Below are 16,652 nucleotides of genomic sequence, written 5' to 3'. Positions count from 1 at the left end.
TAGTCTCTCTCGTATTATACAAAAATAATTTATACATTTGTATTGTATAAAGCGAGAGAGAGCCCCGAGCTAGATTCAAGGAGAGTGGTGAGCGAGATTTAGGGAAAGAGGCGAATGGCAAAAGAGATTGTTGTGAATTGAAATTATATGAATCTTTGGTTATTACATTTATTTTGAATTAATAGTTTACTACATGCACAATTTTAATTATCAATTATGGAAAATTCCCTTTACCAAATAAAGTGAAACGTTTGACCACTAGATATTTGACAAAAAAATATAGCATATGAATGGTAACATAGAAAGCTAATATTCATATAATCATTTTGTTTTACCAAATATTATTCTTTTGACCAAATAATAAAGTGGTCAAAGTAGTAATGACTTAAAATATATCTTAAATCAAAACTAAAATCCTAAACACTAGTAAATCTAGATTTGTTTTCATTAATTCCCACAATCCAAATTATAAGTTAGCTAATTTCACTTAATTTATTTTGGATTCTATCAATATTTGAGGCAAGTTGTTGCACCATCTCTCCCTATATATATCTCCCTATTCATTGCATACAAATACACAAGAAAAATAAAAAAAAATATCATTGTCTATTGAGATATAGTATACAAAATGAAGAACACATCAATTGTTTTGCTCTCTCTTATTGCCTTGATAATTTTGTTAGGTAAGATCCCCCCCACCCCACCCCCACAACAAGAATTTCACCAGAAGGGTTCATTGTCTATTATATATATTTATGAAATTTTGTATCTATCTATATACATAGAATGCGATTTTTTTATATGAAGGAAATTCAGATGAAGCCCTTCATATCCCTAGTTGAAGTTTTTAGCATGTAGTTCTAATTAATCTCATATATAATAGACACATACATAGTTTTTATAATATATTGAATGTTTAATTTCGACAAACGTATCTTAATCTTTCGTTTTGGTTTTCGTAGGTTCACCATCGTGTATGGCATTGGGAATACAAGTACAATGTAACACATCAAAAGATTGTAAACCTACAGCTTGTGGAATTATGCAATGTTCTCATGGAGTTTGTGTGTGTCCACATCAAATAAAGAAGAGTGCTGCTTGCACCAAAGACAGTGATTGTATAAGCTTATGTCCTCCTAAATCTATAGCAAATTGTATTAGAGGAGTTTGCATTTGTGGTACAAATTAGAGTCCAAAAGACATATATGTTTTGAGTTATAAAAAAATTACATTTTTTTATATCGTTGGTTATTAGCTCATGTGAATCCTTTAATGTTTACTCAAACTCGATAATATATATGTTATTTGCTAATTATAATATTTTTATGTTATATTCAAAGTGGAAAATTTTAAAATATGTATCTGAGTTATTAAATTGACCATCGAGAAAGATAAAAAAAAATTGATGCTATAATTCAAGTTCTTTTTTTTGGTATTAATAACATTGAACTTTTATGTTATCATGTTTTACTCATTTTATTAGGTTAAGTTTTTTTTTTCCCTTTCTTATTTTTAACCATATATGTGAGATTGAATATTCAACACTTCTTGGATTAAAAAAAAATGATCGATTATGTCATGAAAAATTCAGAGAGAGCGGTGAATGATGAGACTGTTTATTGCGAATTGAAATTAAATAAAACTATGATTATAATTATTTATTTTGAATTTAATAGTTTGCTATTATGCACAATTTTAATTATGAAAAATTCCCTCTACCAAATCAAGTGAAATGTTTGACCACTAGATATATGACCAAAATTAAAAGCATATGAATGGTAACATATAACGCTAATATTCATATAATCAAATTTTTTTTGACCAAATAATAAAATGGTTGAAGTAGTCCTGATTTCATATATAACTTAAATTACAAAAATAAAATTCTAAAACACTAATAACTTTAGATTTGTTTCCATTAATTCCCACAATCCAAATTATAAGTTAGCTAATTTCACTTAATTTATTTTGGATTGTATCAATATTTGAGATAAGTTGTTGCAACATCTCTCCCTATATATAATCTTCCTATTCATTGCATACAAAAAAATATAATATAGTATACAAAATGGAGAAGACATCAATTTTTAATTTGCTCTCTCTTATTGCCTTGTTAATTTTGTTTGGTAAGATATAATTTTATATTTATATACATATAATGTGATTTTCTTATATGAAGGGGATTCAGATGAACCCTATCGTACCCCTAATTAAAGCCTTTTTAACATGTTATTCTAATTAATGTCATATATAATAGCCAAATAATAAGCCCTAGTTAAAGCCTTTAGCATGTTATTCTAATTAATGTCATATATAATAGCCAAATAATAAGTTTTGTTTCACTTATATTAACGACCGATGATAATATATTGAATGTTTAATTTTGATAAATATATATATATCTTAATTTTTCTTTTGGTTTTCGTAGGTTCACCATCATGTATGGCATTTGGGGAGACAAGTACAATGTAGCATATCAAAAGATTGTAATCCTATAGGTTGTAAAGGTGAAAGTATGCTATGTTTGTTTTTTGTAAGAGAAAACACCAACTCCTAAGACATATATGTTTGTTTGTAATAATATTTAGAGAAAACACCAACTCCTAAGACATATATGTTTTTAAGTAAAAAGAGAACTTTTTTATAGGATAATATATAAATATGCTCTTTAACTTGACTTCGAATATATTTATGTCTTTCAATTTTGAGTGTGCACGAGTAGACACTTAAACTTGTATAAAGTTGAACAAATAGACACACATGTCATACATGTCATCCTACATGTCATTTTTTGTCCTACGTGGTGTCCTACGTGTATTGTGACATGTAGGACTCATATATTTATTTATTTAAAAGTTGGATAGTTAAAGTGTATGTTTGTGCATTATACAAGTTGAAGGTCAAAGTTAAAATTTGAAGCCAAGTTTGAAATCCAATATATGTATTATGCCTTTTTTATATATATAGTTGGTTATTAGCGTACATGAATCCTTTAGTTTTTGCTCAGGTTCTATATTAGGTACTTTATCCACTAATTATAATATGATTTTACTATGTTTAAAGTGAGAAGCTTCGAAATGCATAACTGAGTTATTAAACTGGCCATCAAAAGACGAAGATAAAGAAATGGTATAATACATAAAGATGACCCTTAACTTGACGTCAGTTGATAACTATGACCCTTAACTTTGGATGTGCGCAAGTAGACACTTAAATTGTATAAAATTGAACAAGTAGACACATGTGTCCTACATGACATGATACACGTAACACGCCACGTTAGACACAACTTTTTCATGTAGGGTGTCATATAGGATGAATGTATAGACTTGTTTAATTTTATACAAGTTTAAGTGTCTATTTGTGCACATCTAAAGTTAAGGGTCATAGTTATCAACTGACATCAAGTTAAGGATCATGTATTATGCCTAAAGAAATTGATGTTGGACAAATAAAATAATTCATTCAAAAGCAAACTACTCTAAACTTGTAATTTAGCTACTGTATATCAGAGAAGGAATGTCAATTTTACTAATTTACCCTTTATCTATATTGATGGGCATTAATAGAATTCATGAAAAAAATTATTTAATACTCCCACTATTTTATATTAATCAAATTTTTGGGTAATTTTTTATTATTTAAAATAATTGAATTGTTCAAAATTTAAGATTAATATTTGAAATTTTTTTCATGTTTCACTATTTACAAAGTTATACTCTTATTATTTCAAAAAGAACAATAGTGGAAAGTAATTTTCTTAATTAGAAAATAGTGATGGGATAAAAATTTTATATCTTGTTTGGTTATCATGTTTGGAATAACATATCTCATCATTTATATCATAATTTTGGGATAAGTTATCCCAGATAAATGGTGGGATAAACTATTCCAAGATAGTTAACCCCAGGACAACTAATTTTGGGATAAGTTGTTCCCAAACCAAATAACCCCTTAAGATTAATGCTAAATGATCAGAAAATTTGGCCAGAAATTTCAAAAAGTCTATAATATCCTTTTTATTTTAAAATAAAATAACATTTTTTTATTTTTAATTTAAAAAATATTGAAATTAAAAGAATAAAAATATTCAAAAATATAATATAACATAGTGCGAAATATAATTTTACCATTTTGACCAAATTCTTGCGAATTTCCTAGTCAAAACGATTGATAGAAAGAATAACATAGAGCATATGAATAAATAATCATTGAAACTTGGTCACATTGGAATTGTTAGGCTTCCAAAGAGTATTAATTGTGCCATAAAATGGAAAAAAATTATAATTAATTTTATCTTGATTATTAAATGGATAAACAACCTCTTTAACGAGTAAATTGGTTTTGGAATTCTATCACTTAATAAGGATGAAATGACAAATTTATTATATCAATTATTATTTTCTTAATTATGTGTCAAGTCAAAAATAGACAAGTAAATAGTGACAATGGAGTATTCACATAATCCATTCTTTTAACCAAATAATAAAGTGGCAAATTAGTCTAGATTTCAAATATACCTTAAATCAAAATTAAAATCCTAAATACAAGTAGATATAAATTAGTTTATAGTCAAACATTCCTTCTTCTTTTTTAAATATATATATTCAAACATTCCAAATTATAAATTAGCAAATTTTATTTACTCCCTTAATTTCATTTACTCCCTATATATATCTCCCAAAACATAGCATACAAGTATCCAATGAAAAGAAAAACATCATTATCTATTGATATATAGTATACAAAATGGAGAAGACATCAATTGTTTTGCTCTCTCTTATTGCCTTGATAATTTTGTTAGGTAAGATCCCCCCCCCCACCCCCAAACCAAGAATTTTATATATGTATACATAGAATATGATTTTCTTTTATGAAATTAAAGGGGTTCAGATGAACCCTCTCGTACCCCTAGTTGAAGCCTTTAGCATGTTATTCTAATAAATGTCATGTATTATACACAAATGCATAGTTTTGTTTGACTTATACATTGAATGTTTAATTTCGATAAATATATCTTAATTAATTTTTTCTTTTGGTTTTTTCTAGGTTCACCATCGTGTATGGCAGCAACGTGTAAAACATCAAAAGATTGTGATCCTAGAGGTTGTGGAAGTCGAGGTATGCTATGCCTTAATGGAGTTTGTGTGTGTCCCTCTGAAATAAGGAAGAATGGCTGCACCAAAGATAGTGATTGTATAAGCCTATGTCCTCCTAAAACTTTGCCATCTTGTAATAAAGGAATTTGCTTTTGTGGACATCATGTATAACCTAATACATGTTTGAGTTATAAGAGAACATTTTTTTTATATCATTAATAGTTATCGGCTCACATGAATCCCTTAGTTTTTGTTCAGATTCTATATTATTTCAGTTATTCATTGATCATATACATCGGTGTTAAGTAGCTTTATTAAGTTAGAGACATGTATAACCATATGTCCTAATACATGTTTGAGTTATAAGAGAACATTTTTTTATATCATTAATAGTTATTGACTCACATGAATCCGTTAGTTTTTGTTCGGATTCTATATTATTTCAGTTATTCATTGATCATATACATCTGTGTTAAGCAGCTTTATTAAGTTAGAGACATGTATAACCATATGTCCTAATACATGTTTGAGTTATAAGAGAACATTTTCTTTTTATATCATTAATAGTTATCGGCTCACATGAATCCCTTAGTTTTTGTTCGGATTCTATATTATTTCAGTTATTCATTGATCATATATATCGGTGTTAAGTAGCTTTATTAAGTTAGAGACATGTATAACCATATGTCCTAATACATGTTTGAGTTATAAGAGAACATCTTTTTTATATCATTAATCGTTATCGACTCACATGAATCCCTTAGTTTTTGTTCGAATTCTATATTATTTCAGTTATTCATTGATCATATACATCGGTGTTAAGTAGCTTTATTAAGTTAGAGACATGTATAACCATATGTCCTAATACATGTTTGAGTTATAAGAGAACATTTTTTTTATATCATTAATAGTTATTGACTCACATGAATCCGTTAGTTTTTGTTCGGATTCTATATTATTTCAGTTATTCATTGATCATATACATCGGTGTTAAGTAGCTTTATTAAGTTAGAGACATGTATAATCATATGTCCTAATACATGTTTGAGTTACAAGAGATCATTTTTTTTATATCATTAATAGTTATCGACTCACATGAATCCCTTAGTTTTTGTTCGAATTCTATATTATTTCAGTTATTCATTGATCATATACATCGATGTTAAGTAGCAAACACTTTCAACAACCTTTCAAATCCTTTTCAGTTATCATTTTCATTCAAAGAACTCTTGAATAAAAATAACAGTAAAATGTATAAAGAGTTAGAATAGAATACTTTTTGCTAAAATAATAATATCGCTGAGGTAAGTAAATAATCTAATTTTAATTTTACTTAAATATTTAATAACTTTTAAATTATGATCATTTTCATTATAACTTTATAATATTTATTTTATATGATGATTTCATTATTATTTTTAATTAAATATTTTTGTATTATCAATACTCATCTCATATTTTGTATTATTTTTTTAAAAAACATCTTAGATAATTGTATTTTGGTTGGACTAAAGAAATATTTGAAGCACAAGTTAATATATGAGTATATTGTATGCAAACTTTAGCTAAAAAGTCCAAAATTCTTTAAAAATTTGAGGTTTATTATTTGGTTTGTTTTATAAATTTAAAAATTCGACACAACGGTTTAATTTGGTATTTGAAAAATCCGCACCAATCCGAGGTTGAAAAACCCGAAAAAATTCGTGTCTTATTAGTTTGATTTGGTTTATAAATTTAAAAATTTTTTATAAATAATTTGATTTACTATTTGAAAAACCTGAATCAACCCAATCATATACGCCCCTACTTCCATTGGTGGTGGTCTTGTATAGAGATTCTCTTTGTCCATACTATTGTTTGTGTCAGTAATTTCCTTTTAATTGTTTGTGTTAGCTAATTTATTTTTTTCTGTCCCTATTTATATAATATTTCTAGCTTATTAAGAATTGTGAATTTAATAAATTATGAAAGCTATATTAAATTAGATTAATTTAATATTTTAAGATTAAAATTCAAATATTTGTAACCTATACTAAGAGATTGTTTGTTAGGAGATATTAGAGAAGATATGATTGTAGATTTGTGTCAAACTAAAACTTCAAGAACTTAAATGGATGAAAATTACCAGCACAGCTGGTTTTGTTATTATTATGAAGGTATTTCTGGTGTTCAAAAACTTGCTACACCTCAATTATTTCGTCGAGTACCTGTAAATATAGGTACTAGGTAATGCTATCCATCCGAAAGCAAAGTACTTCAACCTTGTAATCTAGCTAATATATATCAGAGAAGGAATGTCAAGCCTACAATACATAAATGGGGGTAAAAAATTCATCAAAGGTGCTATCAGATGCAATCAACTCCTGTAACAATGTGGAAAATGCTTTTCATCGTCATGATGGGATCTGCGATTCTGGATTTTGAACGCCAAGCAACGTGTTCGTCAGGTCTCACTAATATGGCTCCTCTGTCTGTCATTTGACAGATGTCCCACCAGGATGGTGATTCCGATGACCTCTTCACTTCCACAACTTCTTCAAAAGATTTCCAGGGTGTCAATGCAGCCTCAGTTCTTCCAGCTCCGTCAATAGTTCCGTTTGGCCACATTACACAAACCTTTAAATGGAGTTTAAATTTGTTGGCCACCTCTAGTGCAGCTCGAGCTAGACAGTATGACTCCTGGAATGGCGCTATTATAAGGACAAACTCAACCTTATCTATAGAAACAAGGTCTAGAGTAGATAATATTTCCTGCATAAGATTGTATTCTGATTTCTGTCAGAAAGAATAGTAATGCAAACTTGAAATATAAAATATTATGATCCTCAAAATGAACTAGGATGAACTAGAGCCTCACATGAGTTTTAAGAGCTAGAAACTTGTTAATAAGGTGAGAAACAACCTTTAATAGTTGGTTTAATGAGTTTCAAGGTCAAACGTCAAAGGACGACCAAGACATCCAGAAACTAGTCTTTTGTGTACTAGTATGTTTGCCTTGTTTTGGTGTGTCGTTTGGAGTCTACAATGATTGGAGGTAACCCTAGTATCTAGATGGTCATGTTTAGGGTCGAAACGTCCGGGTACGACTCCCCATAGACCAACCTAAGGGTTCTTGAGGAGGATCCAAACATTGGCCAAGAAGCTGTCAAGACAGCTTGACCAACGACCACAAACGACACCCTGTTAACCAATTGATGCCCCGTAGAAAAGGGGCGTGGCTCCACAGTTAACCGTGGGATCTTAGCCCCCAAAATGACAAGCCTCAGTCACCATTAACGGATGACCAAGATGGTACCATCAATCCATTGATGGTCCATCAATGGTGGCCGCCGATTAAACCTGCAACACTGCCTAAGTCTTGGCCGATTGACTATGGTTTTATCATCTTGTTACTTGGAGTATGGACTTGTATATTGTTCATGTGATGCGCATAAAGACTAAATGGGTTATGACTATAATGTAATAAATAAATGAGTGCTTATATGAGGTCTATGAAGTATGTTAGTCACTTAGTCTTATGTCTAATGTTAAGTGAATGTGTTGTGTCTTATTGAATATGATGTGCCTAGTCTAGGTGACTTCATAGGAACACTTAGTGTGAATAGTATTACGGGATGCTACTTGAACATTGCACTAGTGTGACTTGAGGTTGTCTTAGGTGATGGTTCTTATGCGAAGGTTATGTTTCATGATATGCTATGTCCTTAAGAATGCATATGGTTGGATTGATGAAGGTTGTATGAATGCTCACCCTTGGTGACCTAAGGTGATACTTTGGTATGAATGGTGGAATGGGACACTATTCATGCATTACAGTAAGTATTACTTAAAGGTTGTTTGAGGTAAGGGAGTTGAGGTAAAAAGGAAAGGTAATATATTGGAGTTATTGAATGTGTCTTAAATGTGATAAATGGTTCTATGTGTTGTTGTGAATGGTATCCATGTCTATTATAATGTATATGAACTAAATTGTGTTTATTGTATCAAATGCTTAAGGAGTTTCACTAAAATGACATAATGCATGGTTTCCAACTAAATGTCCTTTTTAAAGCATGTTTTTGCATGGTTATCATACTTGGTGCATTCTTGTACTAATAGCATTCTTCTTATCTTTTTACACCAAGTGTAGGCGGTGATGGCTAAAGGACTTTTCCTAGAATGAAGAGTTTGGATTACTATTCCCAAGTTCGGGTGTATCCTTAATGATCAAAGACCTTCATATTAAGAGTTTCTTTAAGTTCATGTAATAGATTAGTAATGTTAAGTTTATATTGTAAGGGTCATGTACTTATTATATTGAAGTCGTGTCTAAGATGGCAAGATGAGACTTAGTATCCTAACTTTGTATTAATGATTTTTAAATAAGATGACTTTCTAGTCTCGTGTTATATTAAGAAAAAGTTTTAATTCCGCACTTATTTTCATACTTATGCAATTAATGAATGTTAAGGGCTTGTATAAGACCTCCAGGAGGTCAAGTACATTGTGTTACGCCTAGGGGGTACTCTCGGGTTGTAACACAAAATGGCTGCAAGTCGAATATTGTAATTTTTAGGAAGGCTAAAGGTTAAAAAAAATCCCTTTTGATTCAGTTATTTGGCTTCTCCACACGTGTGAAGAGATGACTAACAAGACTATGATTGTAAAAGTCTGGCTCCTACCAAGGCAATGTTCTCTTGAAAGATTTCATACCTTGCTTGACGGTTTAGAAAACAGTTTAACGTTCATATGAGGGAGCCTTGATCCAGGTTCTGAGCAAGGAATATAATCCCTTCTTCGTCCTGTTGGTGCTTCATGCACATCCACCACACCCTCATCTTCAGACACCAATACTCCTTTCCGATACCTAATGTGAACATCTCGAAATTAGAGTACTGATGAAAACAAGAACTTCCAACAAGATAAGTAAGATAGAAACAATCATCTGGCGTAATCCAAGATGGCTTTTTTGGAGTTCTATTCAGAGTTGAGACAGCATCCAGCATTTATAGGAGACGTAAATTAGACAATAATAATTGAAAAAACTGATTGAACAATTTGCATGAGATGGATAAAAAAAGAATAGATACGCAACCTGAAACCAAGATCCTCAGCAGGGAACTGGAGCTGAAGGCTCTGTCCTTCTTCAAATATTTGTCTTAATCTGGCTAGCCTTGCAGATCCGAGTGGATTATTTTCATTCAATACAAAATCTGAGAGTTGTGCACGACCTATGCTGAATATTCCATCTAATATTGTCCTTTGAAGTGCGGATGGCAGAATGGAACCAACAGTGTCATTAAGAGCTCGATGTACTGCAGGTGAAAACCACATAATATCTTTAATAAAATATTATTGTAATAAAAATTAAGTTTCAGGTTTTCACTTTACCTGCATTTGCTACAGTTGGATCAAGACCAAGTGCAGCAGGAACTTTCATTGCCGCTTTAAAGTTTTGGACGCTAAGCGCTGTATTAAATTGGGCTATCTGAAGCATTTTAAGGAGTGTTCAGCTCACAATAACAAGATCAGAGAAATCTGTAATACATAGACTACCATATATATTATGAAACCAAGAATTGAAGAACTGAATACCTGACTACGTTCTAGTTCATAAGAGCTGAGAATTGATATTGGTGAGACACCCTCGATTACAGAAGCTAATTTCCAAGCAAGATTATGAGCATCTTGAATACCAGTATTCATCCCTGAATAAAAGAACAAAGAATCTTAAGCAGATCTCCTTCTCCCAGTTTCAACAATTGAATCCTAAAATAAATAAGAACTGCAGATATATTTCATGATGCAGAGTTGGATGCATCAAACATGACCACCTTAAAATTTTCACCACCTAATTTAGAAGTTATAAAGACCAGTTCTTTTATCTCTGCAGGATAGAAAATTGTTTGTTAGTTTTCTTTTGTTTTCCCCCTTTTCTATTTGAGATATTTTTGTTAGATTCGAACACTGTACTGCAGTATTTTTTCTTCTCTCCACTCCCCCAACTCATCGAAGAGAAAAGGAATAGCAAAAACTTTATTCTTAATAATATCCAAGACATGACAAGATAATACCATTTTATTTAATTTTTTGATGATGAGGATAATACCATTTCTTTAGGATGGTAACAATTACCATTTCTAAGTTGACATAACAAAAACTTGAAAAACGCACAAACAGAATGCATACCAAAACCACCAGCAGGAGGAAATCGATGAGCTGCATCACCAGCAAGTATTATCCTGTTGTTACAAGATAGAAACTTCTCAGCTACTTCAGCATGCATCACCCAAGGTTTAATATCCATCACGTTGACGTCTGCGAGCTCTAGGCCGACCAATTTGAAGATCAATCTCTTACACATCTACAGCCATTTATTAAGCACAAAAAACAACATGATAAGTAAACAATATTGTTGAAATGTCATGCACTGCAGCCGTAGAACCCATATTGTGGTACACCAAACAAATGAATCACGAGAACATAAATTATTGGATTAAAAGAGTACACGCAAAAAATCGATGAAGAGAGAAGAAAAACACCTCAGAACTAAAGTCCTCAAGCTTCTGTTGAGGTGGATAAAATGGTACCTGCAAAAATTTCACCAATGCAATCAAAATGCTGTTAACCAATGTCAACATATTTATGTTTAATAGCAGGTGGGTATTACTGCCGATTTCTAACATATTCCAAAACAGGTTTACCTGCAGAACAAATTCCCCTTGCTTGAGATCATGGGCAACAAGAACACCAATAGCATCTTTATTAAAGATGAAAAATAGCATGCCAGGTCTTTCTTTAATGAGATACTGCCCTAACGCTTTGCTCAGGAAGTGGACACTAACAAGCTTTTGTAAGTCCTTTTCACCTCGCATGTTGATTCCTAAGGACTTTCTAACACTACTTCCTGCACCATCTGTACCAACAAGGAAATGGCACTGAATATCTCTCGTTATGTACTTCCCTTCAGAAAGGAAAGAGGCTGTTACAGTGACACCATGCTCAGCACCATTGATTGCAATGCATTCATGCCCCATAAATATCTCCCTCTCACCAGTAGAGCCATGCTCATTCTTTTCAGAGTTTATCATATGGAAACCAAGTTTCTCAAGGTGCTTAAGCAGTAATCTGGAAAGCTTGTACTGGGAGAAGTGTGCAACAGACACAGGACTCACAATCTGATCAAAATCTGACAACAGCAGGCAAAAAGTTTGCAGAAAACAAAACAGTCATCATTAAGCATATAAGACGTATCTTCCACAAAGCAACTCAATAAAATTGTGATGAAATAAATATATATAATAAGATGGATATCATACTACTCTCCCCCATCTCATTTAAGGATTCATACTTTTCTATTTGTACAAAGACAAGTCTGACGCGTTAATGGAATAATAACAGTTTATACACCTGCCAATTTTTCATGGATTTCATCACTTGAAATTCAATCTAAATTGCAATCTATCTAAAACAGAATTAACATATGAACTTAGATCATCTATTCAGTGATATCTTCTCTAACTGGGATCCAGTACATATATTTCATTTCATATGCTAAGAGGATCTGAGGTGAACAAAAAGTAGTTTGACGACTTAAGAAACCATTAAGTGCAAACTGTCCCATGTGACATTTTGTATCCAGCCGACGTGTTAAAAAGTGCAAACTAAGTTGCAGTGTCCATTTTAAGAAGTAGAAGAGTTACTATAACATTTTGTAAGAGATAAATTGTTTGAAAGTTGGTCATAGTCCCTCTAATTTTGCATTGGCTTGGACAGTTTAACATAAAACTGAGTATTTAATTTGTGATAACAATAACCACGACTATGATATTGACTTACAGCAACACCATTTGCAAAACTTCTGGGGAAAAAAGTCAACTTATAGATCACACATATATATCCTACCTTGAGGTTGCATATGATCAACAGCACCTAAAATAGGTCCCGTCAGTGAAGTACAGTATATAAACTTTCTCCAAAACTCTACTGGTGGTTGAGACCTTAGAATCTCATCTCCAAGACCATCCAATTTGCGAAATACCTAGAAACAATAGCTACATCAAAAAAAGGATTTTTCAATCAATGAACTATCAAATCTCAACTTCTTACTATGCAACAGAAGAGAAGGCAAAAAAGGCATGTTTCCAAATGATAAAACCAACCTCCATAGACCGGTTGTTGATGAAGTGTGCTTGAGGATGTGTGGAAAAGGCCTTGTTCTTCTCTAAGATCGCACATTTTACACCTAAAGGAGTTCAAGAAAAAAATCTAAAATTCAAACAAGAATACCAACAGAAATAACTGTACAAATTTCAAAAGGAGAACCCCAGAATCCAAAGCTTGACAATAAGCTTAGTACATATGGTATACAGAAAATCATTTTCCTCTGGTGTTAGGTTATCTTGGGATTTTGAAACTTTTTACCCCTCACTTCACTTATGACTTAAAATCATTTTCCTTCACAAACATCCGAACTCTTGTTCCATATCAATCGAATACTGAACAAATAATTTTTTTCAAGGAGGGAGGAGGGGTTTCAAGAAAATACCTAGTTTCGTTAGAAGTATGGAGAGAACCAGCCCAACTGGACCAGCACCAATAATCAACACTGGCAAGACAGAATCGTCACTTTTGCCAGTGTAAGAGTCTGAAAATGTTCTTCGACCAATTTGTTTGAATGACTGTCTACTCAGTCTCCAACTGATGATGCAGAGGCCAAGCCAAGTCCTTCTCCTTGCACTAATCCCCCAAATTCCCATTGAGAAAGGGGGAACTATATTCTGATTTAATTCACCCAACTGACTGATTGTATGGACCAAATAAATTATTCTGTCATGGGCTTAGACCAATGAAAAACTTCACGTGCACTCGTGGCCTCTTAAGCTCCAAACATGCCACATCCACAAACCTTCACATCCACAGGGATTAATCAAGACTGATGAGTTTTGCATGCACAAGTGACCAACCTGAGAGTGCATTGAAGATATACTGGGAGAACAAATTACTAGAGGGATAAAACGATACAGAAAATACACTATTTGCAATCTTCAATTTGCTAGAAGATTGAAAGAAAAACACTGTAGCTTCTCCATTTGGAAAAAACCATAAATATTTTAAGCTCACTCAAGTTTCAGCTAATGAACCAGTAAGGACTATGAACCACAACTCAGAGAAACAACTCAATTGTTGAAGACTAATTGTTGCAATTCTTTAAAATTCTATTTTTATTCAAGTACCGATCAATCAAAGTAACAATCCAATTCATGACACTCTAAAGCTTCACAATTTGCCTCAACTTCACATAATGATTTTCTTTTGTTCATGCATCTCAATTGTGAAAAGAAACACAATAGATACAACAAAATACCTCTTGCCCTCAGAATCAAAGAGAATCCTAGTCACACCACATGCATTTCAAGACAAGATGGAACGCCAATAAAGACAAACACTTGAGTACACAATAGATACAACAAAATACCTCTACCTGAATCTGTTCACACATTTTCACAAACAGTTGGTGTGCAAAACTACACTCCTACACAAAATAACAAAATTAAAGCACCCTAACACTCCCCCAGCATACACAATCAAGAAACAACGGTAGAATCAACCATACGTTACTCAAGACTTCACCTTTGACATCAAACAATCAATATTCAAAATTTTAAGTGGATGGGTTAGGGGAAATCCAGGTGGGGTGATGCAAGAACAAAGAAAAAGGGAAGAAACATACCTGAATCACTGAGAAATAGTGTGTATAGAGAAGAAAGAAACAAGAACCAAAAATTGGAACTTTGGTAGCTTCGCAATTTTTTTTTGCATGGCTAAGTAAGTAGCCACGTTAATTGACACTTTGTACACACTCCTTAATCACATAATGTAATGTTAAACCAAAAACCAATTCTCCATAATCACATTTTTTAAAATAAAATTTAGAAATAACCTATTTTTAGTATGAAATTATAATCTATTGCTTTTAGTTTGTAATTATATCAATATCTTAAAAAGTAATATGTTATGCGGAATTCGAGATAATACGAGAAAATATAAACGCGAAAAACAAGACACCAGATTTACGTGGTTCACCAATAAATTGGCTACGTCCACGGAAAGAGGGAGAGCAGTTTTATTAAGGAGAGGCAAGAACAGAATTTTAGAATAGGGTTTGCCATAGCGTCTATATATAGTGCTAAGCTACGCCCTAACAGGCTTGGGCCCAACATACAGAATTAACAGATAATTAAGGGCCCAATACAATAACATTGTATACCGTCGGGCCGGGGGCGTCTCCGCCCCCCCGGGCCCCCAGGCCAGGGGGCGCGTCGCCCCCCTGGACCCCCCGACTCGCTGACCGGGCAGCGAGACCCCCGTCCTTTCTGTTTGTAACGGGTCCGATTCAAGGCATTCAACATAATATAAATCGGATACATAATTACATAAACAGAATGCATAATATATAGCTCGGATACATCATAACATAGAATCGAATATTATTGCTCGGATACATCAAATACTGGCTTAAATACATTAAAGAAATATTCTTTTTTAGAGGTTTTGAGAAATAGAAGGAGATATTGAAAATAAGGAAAAGTTAAAGTGTATTTCAATAATTTTTTCATGCTTACGAACGATAGTCAATGTATTCTTAAAAAAATGCATAGATTTTTGAGCGAAAATAAACTATAGATATTATAATCCCTTTTTAATACTCCCATGTTCCATATTAAGTAAATTTTAGGAAGTTTCTTCATTATTGAAAATAACTTAATTGTTCAAAGTTTAAGATGGATGTTTAAATTTTTTTCTCATATTTGTCATTTTTTTAATAAAATTTTATATTTTCAACGAGATAAATTGCACTAGTTATAAAGTTGTTTATAATTTCACTAAAGGTATAGTGAAGAATATGGTTTAAACTTTAAATTATGTCGTCGAAATATTTGTGCAATGCCTCATAAATTTAGTTAATAGATAGACTACTCTCTCCATTTAAAAAGATATAATTTACTTTTCTTTTAAATTTGTTCAAAAAATAAGAGTTGATCCCTCTATTTCTTTTTACTACACTTTAATTTTTGAATTTCAACTTAAAAATATGATTCAAAAGTTTTAAAAATATTTCTTTCTTTATACTTGTTCATGAAAATTTCAATATTGAGCAATTTGAACTTAATATATTAAATTAATAACTTCGTCTCAAGTTAAACTATTTCACATAGATTGAAATGAAGGGAGTATATTAGCCCATATTTGTGCATAAACACCCTTTAATATACTAATATTATACACTTTTATACGAAGTTGTCACATTATGCATAGTGTTTTTTCTCTCATATATAAAATTATACAGAAGAAAGTACTGAAAATACTTCTAAAATTGAGTCAAATTATTAATTTTGTTCTCAAACTATTAACCGTGTTAAAAATATCATTTACATAACTAACTAAACTTAGATGCATCATTAATCTGCCACATCACATATCAAGTGGTGTCAAACTCTCGTAGAAGCATGACACTCTCAATAAAAAATCGAGAAAAGTGTTGAAAACACCTCTCGACTTTAACTGGAATTT

At 31.8% G+C, this 16,652-nt stretch overlaps 1 protein-coding gene across 4 annotated transcripts; it reads right to left on the bottom strand.

The window, feature by feature from the left end:
* Positions 1 to 7,210: 7,210 nt before the first annotated feature.
* LOC107018815 (2,4-dichlorophenol 6-monooxygenase) lies at positions 7,211 to 14,996 on the bottom strand. Of its 4 annotated transcripts, none has more exons than XM_015219394.2 (12): positions 14,812 to 14,996; positions 13,627 to 14,066; positions 13,241 to 13,323; positions 12,984 to 13,119; positions 11,783 to 12,267; positions 11,621 to 11,668; positions 11,268 to 11,442; positions 10,674 to 10,786; positions 10,470 to 10,566; positions 10,174 to 10,393; positions 9,792 to 9,945; positions 7,211 to 7,850 (listed from the first exon to the last, which is right to left on the bottom strand). In XM_015219394.2, the coding sequence occupies exons 2-12, from the start codon at positions 13,835 to 13,837 to the stop codon at positions 7,446 to 7,448; spliced, it is 2,127 nt and encodes a 708-aa protein (XP_015074880.1). In that variant the 5' UTR covers positions 13,838 to 14,066; positions 14,812 to 14,996; the 3' UTR covers positions 7,211 to 7,445. The 4 variants fall into 4 exon arrangements, with proteins under 4 accessions (XP_015074880.1, XP_015074878.1, XP_015074879.1 ...); XM_015219392.2 differs by having other exon boundaries at positions 13,627 to 14,044; XM_015219393.2 differs by having other exon boundaries at positions 13,627 to 13,986.
* Positions 14,997 to 16,652: the final 1,656 nt, after the last annotated feature.

This window comes from Solanum pennellii, chromosome 5 (assembly GCF_001406875.1).
Source record: "Solanum pennellii chromosome 5, SPENNV200".
NCBI classification, from domain to species: domain Eukaryota; kingdom Viridiplantae; phylum Streptophyta; class Magnoliopsida; order Solanales; family Solanaceae; genus Solanum; species Solanum pennellii.
Note: the sequence above shows the minus strand (reverse complement) of the source record. Positions and strands in the feature narration are given on the sequence as shown.